The sequence below is a fragment of the Castor canadensis genome, chromosome 4 (genome assembly GCF_047511655.1).
Source record: "Castor canadensis chromosome 4, mCasCan1.hap1v2, whole genome shotgun sequence".
Taxonomy (NCBI): domain Eukaryota; kingdom Metazoa; phylum Chordata; class Mammalia; order Rodentia; family Castoridae; genus Castor; species Castor canadensis.
In genome coordinates, this window is record NC_133389.1 from 167,036,106 (window position 1) to 167,050,510 (window position 14,405).

Genomic DNA, 14,405 nt, shown 5'->3' on the forward strand with positions numbered 1-14,405 from the left:
ATAAAAGCTCTAGGGATACTAAAGCTTTTACAAGTGAGCAGAGGACATGATTCTTCTAGTCACTAAAAGTGGGCTTTCAAGCCAATTAGACCAATCTGGAACCAAATTCCAGCTCAATCATTTATAAACTGGATGACTTTGGACAAATTATCTTTAATCTCAGGCTTCTGCTCTGAAAAAGGGAAAATAATACATATCTTGCAGGATAGTAATAGGACTAAACGAGGAGGTACTACTTAGAAAGGTACCTACCATTGGCATATACTCCATCTTGTTACCAAAGTGGCCTTGATAAATCACAAACTGGATCTGTTAAAATCTGTTTTAAGTTTTTCAGTGAATCACTGTTGCATTTGGGATAAAATCCAAACTCACTTGAATCCTTTAAGACATGGCCACTGCCTACCTCCTTTTTCATGCTTTTCTATGCTGCAGTCATGAAGTTCCTGAACTTGGTCCACCTTACACATCTCCACAGCTCTTTTTTTTTTCATTTTTATTAGCATACATTCATTGTACAGAAGGGATTCACTGTGACAATTTCTCCACACCTCTTGCCTAGAAAGATTTTTCTCCCAACTATGTTCTATATCCCTTCCTATACTCAGCACAGAAACTCTCTTCAAAGAGGTTTTCTCTGATCCTCCAGCCGTCCTGGGTCTACCTCACTGAAAGAACTGACCACACTTTATCAGAATTTCCTGTCTGTCTCCTCCTTACATTAGAAAGTCCAGGAAGAAGTTATTGGATACCCAATAATGAGCACATGGTGATGCTCCCTAAAGACTCAATAAATAAATTAATGAATGAAGTCACCCAAAAAAGTTTGTGGAGATCCAATCTCAGCTCTGTTTGCAAGGAAAGAATAAACCAGTCAAGAATCCTCTTTGCAGCCGGGGCTATGGCTCAATTGTGGAGCACTTGCCTAGCAACCACAAGGCCCTGAGTTATAGGAAAAAAAAAAAAAAAAAAAAGATCCTCTTTGCTTCCTGTTTGGTCAAGGCAAGTTTTCTGATTGGAGAAGAATTTCAAACAGGGTTTGCAAAAATATAAAGACAGCTAAATCTTGCCTTAAGCAGCTGGCATCCCCGCTCCCGTACCCCATATTTGAACTGCACTTACCAGGGAAGGACTAGCAAGAATACAGTAGAAATGCCAATAGAAGGGGAGACCTGACAGCTCACTCCGCACCCGCAGAATCAGTGCCTCTGCCACACGATCACAGGAGAAAGTAGCTTCATTAGGGTGAGTAGCATCCTTCAACAGTGGGCGAAGCAGATTATCCAAATGACAGAGAAAAGCCTCAGGTGGAGCAGTCAGGCGCTTGTTCAGCTCCTAAAGAGACAGCAGTTGTACAGAATGATGGTGCTAAAAGGAAATGACTCTCTCACTAGCAATAGCAATGGAGAATCCTTGTTAACATGAAGACAATGGGCATGAGAGGAACAGAAGGGAAGGTAAAAACATCACAACAGGAAGAGTCACCAAGATAAACCACACTACTTCACAGTTCTGCCCTGGGCAAGATCAATTTACAGAAAGCCTTAATATAGTTCACACTATGTGTTATCATGCATGTAGACTTTCTCTCTCTCTCTCTCCCTCTCTCTCTTTCTCACACACAGAGAGAGAGAGAGAGAGAGAGAGAGACTGATTTCATGATAGGCTGAGTAGCCCTAATCTGAAATACAGAGTGTTTCAGAGTTTTTGGATTTTGGAATATACACATAGACTTTTACCAGTTAAGCAACCCTAATCCCCAAATCCAAAATCTCAAATGTTCCAAAATCCAAAGGATTTTAGATTCTTAGATTAGGGATGTTCAAAAGACCAAAAATCATATGTTCTCCCTCATATGTGGACATTAGATCAAGGGTAAACACAACAAGGGGATTGGACTATGAGCATATGATAAAAGCGAGAGCACACAAGGGAGGGGTGAGGATAGGTAAGACACCTAAAAAATTAGCTAGCATTTGTTGCCCTTAACGCAGAGAAACTAAAGCAGATACCTTAAAAGCAACTGAGGCCAATGGAAAAGGCGAACAGGTACTAGAGAAAAGGTTAGTTCAAGAAGAATTAACCTAGAAGGTAACACCCACGCACAGGAAATCAATGTGAGTCAATGCCCTGTATAGCTATCCTTATCTCAACCAGCAAAAACCCTTGTTCCTTTCTATTATTGCTTATACTCTCTCTACAACAAAATTAGAAATAAGGGCAAAATAGTTTCTGCTGGGTATTGAGGGGGGGAGAGGAAGGGGGCAGAGTGGGTGGTAAGGGAGGGGGTGGGGGCAGGGGGGAGAAATGAACCAAGCCTTGTATGCATGTATGAATAAAAAAAAAAAGATTAGGGATGTTCAACCTATGATTGTCTCAACCCAATTCACTCTTCCTTGGCAACCTACAGGTGGCCAAATTGGTTGATGTCAATGTTCCTTGACCTTCACCGGGAAAGAATCACATCCCCACCACCCACAGCAATACTTCTTTTCACACATACCTTGGCTCTCTGGCTGACCACACTAGTGTCCACCTGCTCATGCCATACTTGTTGAAGATCTGAAACCAGCAAGGCATAGCCCTGCTTGGTGATATAAGCCTTCGCCAAGAGGGAGTTCTCGGCAAACTGTAGCCATGCCCACGGCTGCATCAACAGGCCTTGTTCCAGCTTCTCCATCTGCAGGAACGTTGTAATTTAGCAAAGTGTCCTCAGGGTAATAGTAGCTGGGAGGACTTTATATCAACTAAAATCAACCCTCCTTGACAAAACAGAAGGTATGAATTTTATAACTTCCTCCTTTATACAGCCCACTGAGCATCAACCTTACTACCTCTTGGCTATTTAAAAATCTATTTAGAATCTTTTTCCATGTTAAGTCCCTAGAGAATAGAAAACATTTCTTTGTCCACAATGTTTAGCCTCAGCATATTGGTGCTAGTGTTTCTGCATTCTAACCATATAACATAATGTAGAAATGCAAGCCATTTTTATTGACTCTTTATCACAATCCTAATAAATATGTCAATGCTTTCCCAGAACATTCAGAAAAGAATAGTTCTTATCTATAAAACATCATAAGTCATAAATGTCAAGGGCAGGATATTCAAATTATTTAATCCCTATCTAAAAACAAAGCTCTGGAAGCTCTCAGGAAGAAAAAATATCCTTAAAACAAAGGTTCTTCACCAAGAGTCTATGCATGTAAATCTTCTGGAATTATAAGAAAAATTTGTGTGTACATGCATATATGGAAAAGGTCTATGGCTATCATCAAATTCTTAAAGGGATCAATCAATCACGTACAAAGTCAATAAGCTCTCCTTTCAACAAATGAACAGGAAGTCATGACTGAAGCACAGTACATCACAGAGGAAGAGACAATGAACTTCCACTTAACTCATCTCCCATATCCCCAACTCCCAGGCCCAGCCACCAACATCACACATGCCCTCTTCACTCCTAGACACTCACTTTTCTACCTCAACAGCTAACACAACCTCAACCTAGCAAATTTTCAGTAACTATGACTGCTTGACAGAAAGTGTAATTATTTTTCCCGGGGGCGGGGGGGGGGGCGCGAGGGGATCGGGGGGAGGTGATAAAACTTGCTCCGTTTTTTCCAGTCTGTAAGTGCCAGGAAGTGAAAATTTAGAATACAAAGAAAATAATGAAAGTCTTGTTAAATCTGATTAACACAGTCATTACCATCTCAGTCTAAGCCATTTTTCCCTAGTTTTCCACGTATGGCCTTGTAACATCAATTTGCACTATAACTAGACAGGTGAACAATAAATCTAGATATACAGTCACGCAACATGATATATTGGGAGCGGATAAACTGCATATATGACAGTGGTCCGTATCATACAACCTAATGAAATTACAGCCATCTTAATTTGCATATGCATTCTATGATGTCGACACAATGATGAAATCGCCTAACAATGCAGTTCTCAAAACGTGTCCTATCTCAAGGGACACATGACTGTGTATATGATAACTGATTTGCAGCAGCTTCAAAAACTGTATGTGGAGATGGTATTTCCATCACATTTTCCACATGCAGTTCCAACACAGCAAATGGTTTTGGAATGATTACGCTAGTCCTCAGTGGACAAGAGCTCCATACTGTCAAAGATCACAAATGCAAATGAAGTTGCCAAGCCTTTTCATTTCTCTTATAGGCACTTCTTGGTGTGTACTCAGAGTCTCGTCCCAGCTCGTCCTTCGTTAAGACCAGATAAGAACCCTCAAGTTGGTTTTTGTTTCGGGGGAGACGGTAGTTTAAAATGCACCTAGGGGCAACTGGTCCTACAAAAGGTCAGATACATTTAGCACCAGTCCCCCGTTAGCTGCTCCTCCCGCTCGGCCCCTTGTGAGTCTGAGGATACGTATAGAGCTCAGTGGTAGAACGCGAGAGGCCCTGGGGTCAATCTCCAGCACTGGGGGGAAGGAGGGAATTCTGAGTCTGAGGCCTCTAACTTTCACTGTTTTTTTCCCTCATACTCTTGTACGAAAGGTCGTGCGAACGACAACAGCCGAACTGGGGTTCCCTAAATCTGGTACCTGCACCAAGTTCCGCCCCTCCACTGGGGGCACCTCTCAGAGCGGTTCCTCCAATACCCTAAAGAGGGCAGCAAAGTCCTAGGGACCATCCCGCCTGGGCCACGCTTTGTCCCCTGGGAGAGAGAACCTTCGGTCCCACGACCACAGCCCCCATCCCAAGAGCGCCGCCTGGCGCCCAGGTTTCATCCGCCTCTGCAGAAAGGGCCTCGCCGTCCGCCTTCCCATTTCTACAGCATCGGCTAGACTGAGGCATGACTCAGGACAATTCAAGGTGTAACAAAGCCGATCCCACCCAGCCAGCCAGCCACACCAAGAAGCCAGCCAAAGAACAACCTCACAAAACCCCGAAAGACCCCATGGTACCACCGGAGGCGGACTGCGCACGTGCAGTCCCGCCCACTCTCGGAGGCCTGCCCCAAAGCCCCGGCTGTGCGCCGTCCCTTCTGGGAGAAAGAGCCCATCTAGAGCCCATCCCGCAGGGTCCGCGCGGTCCCTCGGCGCCTGGCCCGGCCCAGGTCTCGGACCAGACTCGGGCTTGATCCCACCTACCGTCAGCTGCCGCGAGAGCTCCCACCCTCCTCGCCTCAGGCCTGCCCTCCCGCGCAAGCTGAAAGGCCTAAAGACCGACAACCCCCCATCCCGCGGGGGGCGGGGCCTCGGGGCACAGGGGCGGAGCCCAAGCCCGGCGTGGGCGGGGCCTTGGAACCCCCTGAGCTGTGGTAGAGCTGGAAAGCTACCACGGCCCGGCCCGGAAAACTTGGGAGAGGCTGGGCGGCCGGCTAGTGGAGAAGTTGAGAGGTGGTTGCGCTTCTAGGAGTCATGCTGGCAGAGGAGGAAGAATACCCGACGAGATGTATGTAACCGGGTTTGGATTTGTCAAACTCTGGACGGAAGTCCAGCTTTTTTTTAAATGAGAGGATTGAATTTCACTCTATAATCTCTGAGGTCCTCACCACTACTAATTTGTTGAAGAGAAGAGTCTCCCAGGTCCTCATCCTTTACCTCCTCTGCCTCATTTCTCCCTCCATGCACTCTTGGACTCGTGATCTATCACCACTGAGAAATGTAAAAAAAACTCTCAATTCATCTTGTATTTTGTACAACATGCTTTTGCTCAAATTGTATTCCTGACCCTGAAAAATTCTCCCCATCTGCTCTCCAAACCCCAAATCCTCCTTGTAAAAACCACCCTAGCTATTTGGGGAGGCTGAGGTTGGAGGGAAAGCGGTTTGAGGCCAGCCTGGGCAAGTAGTTTGTGAGACCCCCATCCTCATAACCAGAGCAAAATGGACTGGATACGTGGCTCAAGTGCTAGAACTACGGCTTTGCAGGTGCAAAGCCCTGAGTTCAAACCCCAGTCCCCCCCAAAAAAAAAAATAGAGAAAGAAAGATAAATTGGTAATCCATCCTGTTGGGAAATGGAATGTCAAGATGGATCCGTGGTGTACAGTACACACATATCCTTTCCCTAGAAGAAAGTAGAGCCCGGGAGCTGACTCAATCAAGCTGGAGTTGGGCTAAACTAACAAGGGCAGAAATAATAACTCTGATTATTATTGGGACCTAAGTCCTTCTCTGCTTGATAGAGGGCGTAGCTCCCTAAAGCCAGGCAATAAGTCTTCTGTCTCTCCTGGCTCAGCAGGACCTCCTTCCTCATCCCCAAGGTCTTTAAGCACTGGACAGAGACAACGGAGGGGCTGAGGGATACAGGAACACAGGTTTTGAATGGGTTGAGGAAGCCCGTACTCTTGAGCAGCTTTCTTCCTGGATTTCAGAGGAAATCGAGCCTGCTGGGCAGTGAAAGAAGTTGGGTGTCCTTGATCTAGGCCTCGTTCGAGCAGTGTACCTGAAAAACAGGGGTTGGCCAGGTCATTGCCCAACCCAAGGAGTGAAAACTTCCTGGCTACTCCTCAGTTGGCTAGGGCTTGGCCTCCACTTACCAGAAACAGTGTTCTCTAGGAAGAAACCCAAGAGTCCAGCTAGGAAGATGGGCTCTGCCAGCAGGGAGCGCAGTAACACATCCGGGAAATTCCATCCTATAAAGGGTTGGGGCCAGGCAGGAAAGGAACTCTGATTCTTGCCAAGGCCAGAGAGCCTTAACCTTCTAGACCTAAACTTAAGCCTTGAACAAAGGATAAATGTTTCTGAATTGCCATTCCATCTACCTTATCTTTTCTCCTTCCATTCTCCATTTCCCACATTCAGGCCCTTCCCATAGGATCCCTGCTCAAACACCCTATTTTCTGAGCACCCATACACCCTCCAGATATTCTTTGACTGTTCCAGGCTTCCTTTCTCTTACTTTCCCTCACTTCCCACATCTTATTTCCCACCTCTTTACCTTCTATGCTCCAGCCTGAGATTCTCAACCTCAGTACTATTGACATTTTGGACCAGATACTTCTTTGTTGTGAGGAAGTTGTGCTTTGTATTGTGGGATGTTTAGCAACATCTCTCTATGTTGGAATACCAGTAACAATTCTCCTGTCGCCCATTTGTAAGAGCCAAAAATGTCTCCAGACATTGCCAAATACCCCACCCCCACCTGAAAAATAACTGCTTCCTACAAACTAAGCTATTGGCTACTCTCAGGACACATACCCTATAATTTCCTACTTCTATGTCTATGATGATTCTTCCATCAAGAATGACTTTCTAGGGCTGCCAGAGTGGCTCAGGTAGTAAAGTGCCTGCTTAGCAAGCCTGAGGTCCTGAGTTCAAACACCAGCACTGCCAAAACAAACAAAAAAGAATGACTTTCTAGTCAGGCATTGGCAGCTCATGCCAGTAATGCTAGCTACTGAGTAGACAGAGATCAGGAAGATTGAAGTTCGAAGCCAGCCCCAGGCAAACAGTTTGTGAGATCCTGTCTCAAAAAAAACCTATTGCAAAAAAGGACTGGTGGAGTGGCTCAAGTGGTAAGAGTGCCTGCCTTCAAGGGCAAGGCCCTGAGTCCATCCAAACCCTAGTGCTACCAAAAAAAAAAAAAAATGACTTTCTTCTCACCAAACATGTTTAAATCTTTCCGTCCTTCAAGAACAGCTCAATACTACTGAATCCTCTCAAACAGAAGCCATTTTTCTCATGACTGAGCACCACAACACTTTATCTGACCCTTTCTTGTTATTTTCCTGATGAACATTTGTCAGCTGCCTTCATTTTCTCAGCCCAACATTTTACTAGACTATCACAATTAGAAGCACCTTTGTATCCCAAGTGGTTAGCATGGTACTCAACAAATAGTTGTTAAACAAATGAATGAACTATTTATACCAAGTCCCAGAGAAGGATGTAGGGTCAGGAGTCCAGACAACCTGAAGCCCCAACCCTGCTATGGAGAAATTTCTCTTTCCAGCTCTACTTCACTTACCTGTGTCAATTGAGACTGGGTTTTCCCGAAGCCACCGTGGCAGCAGCAGGGCCATGAAGATGGAGAAACCCACAATGAAGACATTCCTTCCAGAATCAATGTCAGCCAGGTGGAAACTGGAGAATCCAGCAGATAGAACCACAGCCTGCGTCACCCCCAGCACCCCACCTGTCTCATACAGAAAAAATCAAGGGGTAAGGAAATGGAGAGGACACAGCACAGGGTATTGTAGGGCAGGCTGGTTGTGATGGAGAGAGACAACCAAAAGGCTTGTTTCTGATTCTCCAAGAAGACCAGAAGTCCAGTCAAGTGGTTAAAATGTTGGGCTGAGAAAATGAAGGCAGCTGACAAATGTTCATATCCATCCATTCAGGAAGATTATTTAGAGAGAAAGGGCACCACACTGTGGGGTACTGTTTCAATACCACTCCTGCCAATACATCAACTCACCAACAACAGTCAGCGGGATGCTGGTGAGGAGCTGAGCCAGCTTTGGGGAGAGCCCAATCCCCATACAGAACAGCCCCACTAAGTGGGATACTCGCCGAGATCCAGCCTGTGTGAAAAAGAGACATTAGAAAGCACAGCCGCCTCCTTGGACTGTATGAGGTCTTTGCCCAGCTAGCTCCTCACTGGATCCCAACTTAAATGTTATCCTTCCAAGAAGCATACTGCCACTCTATCCAAAGGTACCTCCTTTCTCAGCCAATACCCACTGCTTTATTTTCCTAATAGCACTTACCACGCTCTCTGAGATTATCTTATTTACTTTCCCTCTGTGAAGTTGCTAAGAGAGCATGGTTTTATCAAACTTACTCTTTAGCCTTGGTAGAGAACCTGCTGTCATGATTTGCTGTCTTCCCCATACTTCTAGCACTTTATCACCTCCTTAAATAAGACGCTTTTGTGTTTTGTTTTGATGGGAGTGGGGTTTCAACTCAGAGCTTTGCATTGCAAAACAGGTGCTCTACGGATTGAGTCACACCTCCAAGTCCCTAATATGAACCTTAATATGAACCTTACTGAGTGCTGGGCACAGTTAGCAACCAATCTGGATGAGTTTCCTTCCCTCTCTTGCACCTCCAGTACCCCATCCCTGTCCCAAGTTCACATACCTGGAAAAGACTCACTGTTCCCACATTAGGGAAGCTGGATGCAGTGCCCATGGGGCTCCCCAGCAGCCCAGCCAGCACAGTGCCCAGCCCCTCCATGCTCAGTCCTCGACTGCAGACATGTGGAGGTGGAGGAGGCAAATGCAGCAGCTGGCCACACAGGGCATAGCAACACAGGGAGCTGGTGGAAGCTGCCAAAGCCATGGAGATGCCTGCAGCCAGAGCCCTGGGTGTCAACAAGGGCCAGTTCCACTCACCTGGGGAGGGAGGAGCCACCTGAGGCCAGACTCAAGTCTGGAGTATCCCAGCTGCCCCAATGTGTTTGAAACAATTGAACTCTAAGGAGAAAGCCCATTCCTTTACCATGGTATACAGGGTCTTCTTTGGTCTGACTCTTAAGTCTCTCTCTAGTCTCATTTCCTGCCACACTTCACATCACTTCACCACACTTTCCTCACACATGACCTTGGATTTTCTGTGTCTTTGCATATGCTTCTCTACACCTAGAATGCTCTCCTCTCCTACTTCCTGTCAACTTAGCTCCTACTCATCTTTCACATCTTAGTTCAATGGCCACTTGGTCAAGAATAGCTTTCCCAACCTCCCTGATAATGTTAAATTCCCCATTATTAGCTGTCACCACACAGCATAGCTCCTCTTGGGCACACTTAACACAATGACAGTTTCACATTTAGTCCAATGCCTATTTGATTAGTATCTGTGTTCTCCAATAGTCAACTCCATGAAGGCAAGTACTGAGTCATTGCTATGCCTTTTATCATATGCTAACAAATAGTCAACACTCAGCAGACCCTTATTAAACTAATTAGTAAAGGGCTGAGCATGTAGGTCAGTCTTAGAGTGCTTGCCTAGCATGTGCAAAATGCTAGGTTGATCATACCACAATGATAAATAGATGAATGAGCAAATTTCACATATAATGCCTCAAAGGAAATCTTTCTAGATAGATACAACTGAAATGCCCATAGGGATTGGTAGTGTAAATATGTAAGTTAGATAAGGAATATCAAGAGTGAGTAGTGGGCCTTGAAGAAACTACAGATGTCTCTCTCAAAGACTGACCCAAATAAAGCACTTGTAATGATGGTTGGCAACCCCTCAGGTTGGTAATTTCTCTTAACCTGTGTGCTTTGGGAAAAGATGGGATTTAATTCAGAAGTGAAATCCATTAAGTCTTGAGTTCAAAGAAACAAATACCTTGATTCAAGCAAGAAAATAGAGACAGAGGAGAAAACCTACCTGGGTGAGGCAGCCAAAACCATGGAGTAACTGAGGGGACAGACAGCTGCAGGGGGATAACACTGAGGTTCATAAGAGCAGAGATGATCCACACACAGGTCACAGGAAGCAGCACCTGAGGGGCAAGATGAAGCCAGGAGCTGGTGGCTCACACCTGTAATCCTAGCTACTCAGGCGACAGAGATCAGGAGGATCACGGTTTGAAGCCAGCCCCAGGAAAAATGGTTCATGAGACCCTATCTCAAAAAAAAAAACCCATCACAAAAAAAAGAAAAAAAGGGCTAGTGGAGTGAGTCATTGTGTAGGCCCTGAGTTCAAACACCAGTACCACAAAAAAACACTGAGATAAAAAAGAGCCTCTCCCCCAGAATGTTCTGAGCCAGCCTTGGTGGAGTAGACAGAAGCCCAAAAGTAGGGGACTTAGGGAGCATTCCATGCCAGGCCTTCTAATCTTAACTGCCCAGACACACATACCGAAAGGAGCCGGAAGGCAGGGATGTGAATATGAGTTGAAGAGGTTGAAGTTGGCCTCCAGGGGCACAGGAGCACCTGGCAGGAGCCCAGGTGCTGAGAACATATTACCATGAGCAGGATAAGCCTAGAAAAGAGAAGAAACTTTAGGGGCCAGAGGCAGCAGAATCTTGAGTAAGGGCATGGAGGTAGGAATGGGCAGAATAACATAAAAGGGCTTCCAGAGAAGAAACCTCCCATGGAAGGGGTAGGGAGGCACCCTAGGGAATATCAAGAAACAGTGTGCATGTTGGGAGACCAGATAAATCAAGGAAAAGCTTTGGACTCCAAATATAAAAAGTGTTGCCCAGGTAGCTGCTAAATCTGATAGGCCAACAGCTCTGTCCTTCCGCACACCTGCACCATCCCACACCTCTTAGAACTCACGTACAGCAAGGCCAGGCCCCAGTGAGCAGAACAGAACTGGGCCACTTCCCTGTGGGCAAAGAGCCCTGCCACAACCAAGCTGGGGGCCAGCACAAGGGGCCCACAGTAGAGGAACATGCGGCCAGGCACTCCCAGAAAACCTAGTGCACACTGCAGCAACCCGGACACTGTCACTGCCCCCGACACCTGGTAGAGAAGAGGAGAAGATGAATAGAAAAAACTTTCTGCTCAAATTGACCTCAGTCTTGACTTCCTGACCAATTTCAGAGATAGGTCCCTGCCCTGATTCCTTTTCCCGGAGCATCTCAGTCCCTGCTTAATGGAAACAAGAGCCTCCCCAAGCCTGGGCCACCCAACCCTCCTCTCCTTTCCATCCGCAGGTACTCACCTCTTGGAAAGAAGTGTGCCAGATCTTCAGGTCATGGCAGCCAGGCAACCTGCACAGGTCCAGTGAGAGGGAGGCTGAGAGGAGTTTGGGGCACAGAGAAAAGAAAAGTAACTGGGATGGACACCCAATGCACTCCAGTCCTAGCTCGTGCCTGGCATAATCCCAATACCCCTACAATGCCTGGCAGGTACCACTGCCCAACCTCAATCCTGCAACCACCTCTACCTGTATGCTCAGAGGAACACCCAACCTGTCTGTACTCACTGTTTCCAGGAGTCTGGATGGCCAGAGGTGGCTTCTGGCTGGTCAGCACCAGTGCAGGGATAAGGAACTCTAAGGATGGAGCCTGGACAAGAGGGAGCCTGTAGGAACAGCAGCCCCAGCAGATCTAGAAACATGTGGCAGCCAATAGGACTCCCCAAGCCTCTCCTCTTCCTGGGAGCCTGTCCCCTCTCTCCAGGGGGTTCCCTTCACCTGCTGCCCATCCAAGTTTGCAGGACCGTAGACACACCACATGAGAAGAAGCTGGAGGCCAGGAGCTGAGCAGGTGAGAAAGAGAGTCCTCCTGGGGGGAGACTGTGAAGCAGGAGCAGGTGTGAGGCACAGAGCAGAGAAGCCAGGACCAGGAAATGCTGCCGGTGGAGGAATAGGAAGGGGTGGGCTTCAGAAATTGGTGAAAATACCTATTTCTAGAGGGTTTCTCATGCCACATTGACTCTTCCCAAATACCTCCTTCAGCCAGCTCCAACTGCACCTCTGCTTCCTACCTGCAGAGCCAGAAGACAGCTGAAGCCCCAAGTGGGAGGCCCACACCGAGAGACCCAAGAGGGGGTGGAGGGATTCTGGGGAGCAGGCAGCAATGGAGGCAGGGGAGCCAGGGCATCCTGGGAGCTCACGGATAGGAGTGGGGTGGGATGGAGAGGTAATCGGCTCATGCTGCCCTGCCTTTGCTGTGTTTTGGCTGCCCTGAACTAGAATTAAGTACTAAGAATAAGAGGTCAGAGTTTGGGTGAAGTTAGCTGCCTGCAGTGAGCGGGGGGTAGGGTGTCAACGAAGCGGAGCGAAGGGATGAGGGTTTGAGGGCAGGACATGGCCTGACTCTCACCTTTGCCCAGCTCTTGTGCAAATTTCATCAGCCATTAACTGGGGGACTGAGTTCTGGACCCCTCCCCCAAGAATCTTCATCCAGATCCCCTGCTCCTAGATTAGGCTGTGAAAAATAGGAGTGTTGTGGATACCTATCAAAATAGCTTGGAGAGATTCTGCACACTATTTCTTCCCATCACCACCATTTACCACCATCCTATTAAATCTGTACATCTCAAACCTTTCAGGACAGACCCTGGATAACTTCAAAATAAAACTCATGGATAATATGCCCCACATCCCACGTGACAATAATGACCAAGCTCCATATAATGTACTCACTGTAATGGAGAAGTAAAATTTATAACATGCATTTCAATATGTGAAAGCTTGGGCACATATAAACCAGAAGACAATAGAGCAATCCAGTCTCCACACCCATATATAGAATCACTATGGATGTAACAGCTACACTGTCAGCTGATATTGACACTTTATTGGCAATTCAAATGCCACAGGCAGTACTGACATTGGTGACCTGGTTTTCCAAAATGGTACAAACTTTCGGTAAAGCAGTAAACAAAACAAAGTACAGTTTTAATTTACATAATTTACATGGTCATGTATTCCTGGAAATTTATCAAAATGTGCAAAAACTATTATCATGTTTGCATGTAAAACATAGTTCCAAGCTTGGCCAGGCATGGTGACACACACCCAACATTTAGGCAGAGGAGGATGGCAAGTTCCAAGCCAGCTTGGTTTACATAGCAAGACCCTGTCTTCAGGGCTGGAAGTGTGGCTCAAGGGTACAGCACCTACCTAGCAAGTACAAACTCTTGAGTTCAAACCCCAGTACTGCCAAAAACAACTCAGATAAAAAAGTTCAAGACTCAGATAAACAGGATTTTCACATACCTGATTACTAGCTAGTCATTCAAAGATTGTTTTGGGAATTCTTCATAGTAAGGGGAAAAAAAATTTTTTTTGGCAGGGGGTGGGGTTTGAACTTGAGTTCATGCTTGCAAAGCAGGTGTTCTACTGCTTGAACCATACTTCTAGCCCATTTTGCTCTGGTTATTCTGGAAATGGGGTCTTGGGAACTACTTGCCTGGGCTAGCCTCGAACTGTAATCCTCCTGATCTCAACTTCCTAAGTAGCAAGGATTATAGGCCTGAGCCACCAGCTCTGGCCACAGAAAGTCTTGAGCATCTCAGGATGTGTAGTATCCTGCCAGTACATCCCCCCAAGTCCTTTTAACCAGAAAAATGCCCCCTATGGGACAGTAGCATCCCTGCTGTGGATGATCTTCAGCAGTCCAAAAACTCTTAAGGCCAGTGGACCTAGACTATTCTTTCAATGACGACCCAGGGCTGATTCTTTTAATATCAACTACCTCCAGGTAAAGAGATCGACATAGAGGAATGGGTCTTCAGGCTTGCTTTCAAGCTCAGAGGATTCTGCTGGATACATAGCTTGGCCTCACAGGAATCCACAAAGCTGGTGCTCACCCAGAACCTGTAATAGATAAGGCCAACCCCAACTCCAAGCAAGGGACAGCCACCGTGTCCTGTAGCAGACCAAGTCAAAGTGCTTAGGCCTCCAAGGTGCTAGAGCAAAGGAACAAAGGGTAATTTGAAACGGGACTCTGACAATCCTATCAAAGAGAAGTTCTGAAACCGGACTCAAATTAAATGCAAGATGACAGGATCAGGAATTAGG

At 46.5% G+C, this 14,405-nt stretch overlaps 2 protein-coding genes across 16 annotated transcripts in view; both read right to left on the reverse strand.

Moving 5' to 3' along the window:
- Nhej1 (non-homologous end joining factor 1) overlaps window positions 1–5,269 on the reverse strand; it is an 80,072-nt gene extending 74,803 nt beyond the window's left edge. The window contains exons 1-3 of one of the 2 annotated variants that reach the window (XM_020170808.2): window positions 5,120–5,269; window positions 2,504–2,680; window positions 1,123–1,335 (exon numbers count right to left, since the gene is read on the reverse strand). In XM_020170808.2, the coding sequence (XP_020026397.1) occupies window positions 1,123–1,335; window positions 2,504–2,680 (390 nt within the window). In that variant the 5' untranslated portion in view covers window positions 5,120–5,269. The remainder of the gene's footprint in view (window positions 1–1,122; window positions 1,336–2,503; window positions 2,681–5,119) is intronic. The other variant, XM_074071772.1, reaches the window with a different exon arrangement.
- Window positions 5,270–5,658: 389 nt separating this feature from the next.
- On the reverse strand, window positions 5,659–14,318 carry Slc23a3 (solute carrier family 23 member 3). Of its 14 annotated transcripts, none has more exons than XM_074071762.1 (14): window positions 14,080–14,318; window positions 12,703–12,807; window positions 12,327–12,364; window positions 12,072–12,229; window positions 11,862–11,959; window positions 11,598–11,671; window positions 11,214–11,395; window positions 10,787–10,910; window positions 10,313–10,427; window positions 9,056–9,309; window positions 8,391–8,496; window positions 7,941–8,108; window positions 6,511–6,606; window positions 5,659–6,416 (listed from the first exon to the last, which is right to left on the reverse strand). In XM_074071762.1, exons 2-14 carry the CDS (start codon window positions 12,728–12,730, stop codon window positions 6,124–6,126), a joined length of 1,734 nt encoding a protein of 577 aa, XP_073927863.1. In that variant the 5' UTR covers window positions 12,731–12,807; window positions 14,080–14,318; the 3' UTR covers window positions 5,659–6,123. The 14 variants fall into 14 exon arrangements, with proteins under 14 accessions (XP_073927863.1, XP_073927864.1, XP_073927866.1 ...); XM_074071763.1 differs by having other exon boundaries at window positions 14,077–14,318; XM_074071765.1 differs by having other exon boundaries at window positions 11,862–11,985; window positions 12,109–12,173; window positions 12,281–12,364; window positions 12,703–14,318.
- Window positions 14,319–14,405: the final 87 nt, after the last annotated feature.

What these genes read in the sequence shown, in the direction of transcription:
- Slc23a3 (XM_020170810.2), bottom strand. Translation starts at nt 12,532, where the DNA reads ATGAGCCGATTACCTCTCCATCCCACCCCACTCCTATCCGTGAGCTCC. An exon ending in CATCCAGACTCCTGGAAACA is followed by an intron (nt 11,672 to 11,861) that starts GTGAGTACAGAC and finishes AACTCCTCTCAG; the next exon opens with CCTCCCTCTCACTGGACCTG. An exon ending in GTTTTGGCTGCCTCACCCAG is followed by an intron (nt 9,310 to 10,312) that starts GTAGGTTTTCTC and finishes CTCCCTCCCCAG; the next exon opens with GTGAGTGGAACTGGCCCTTG.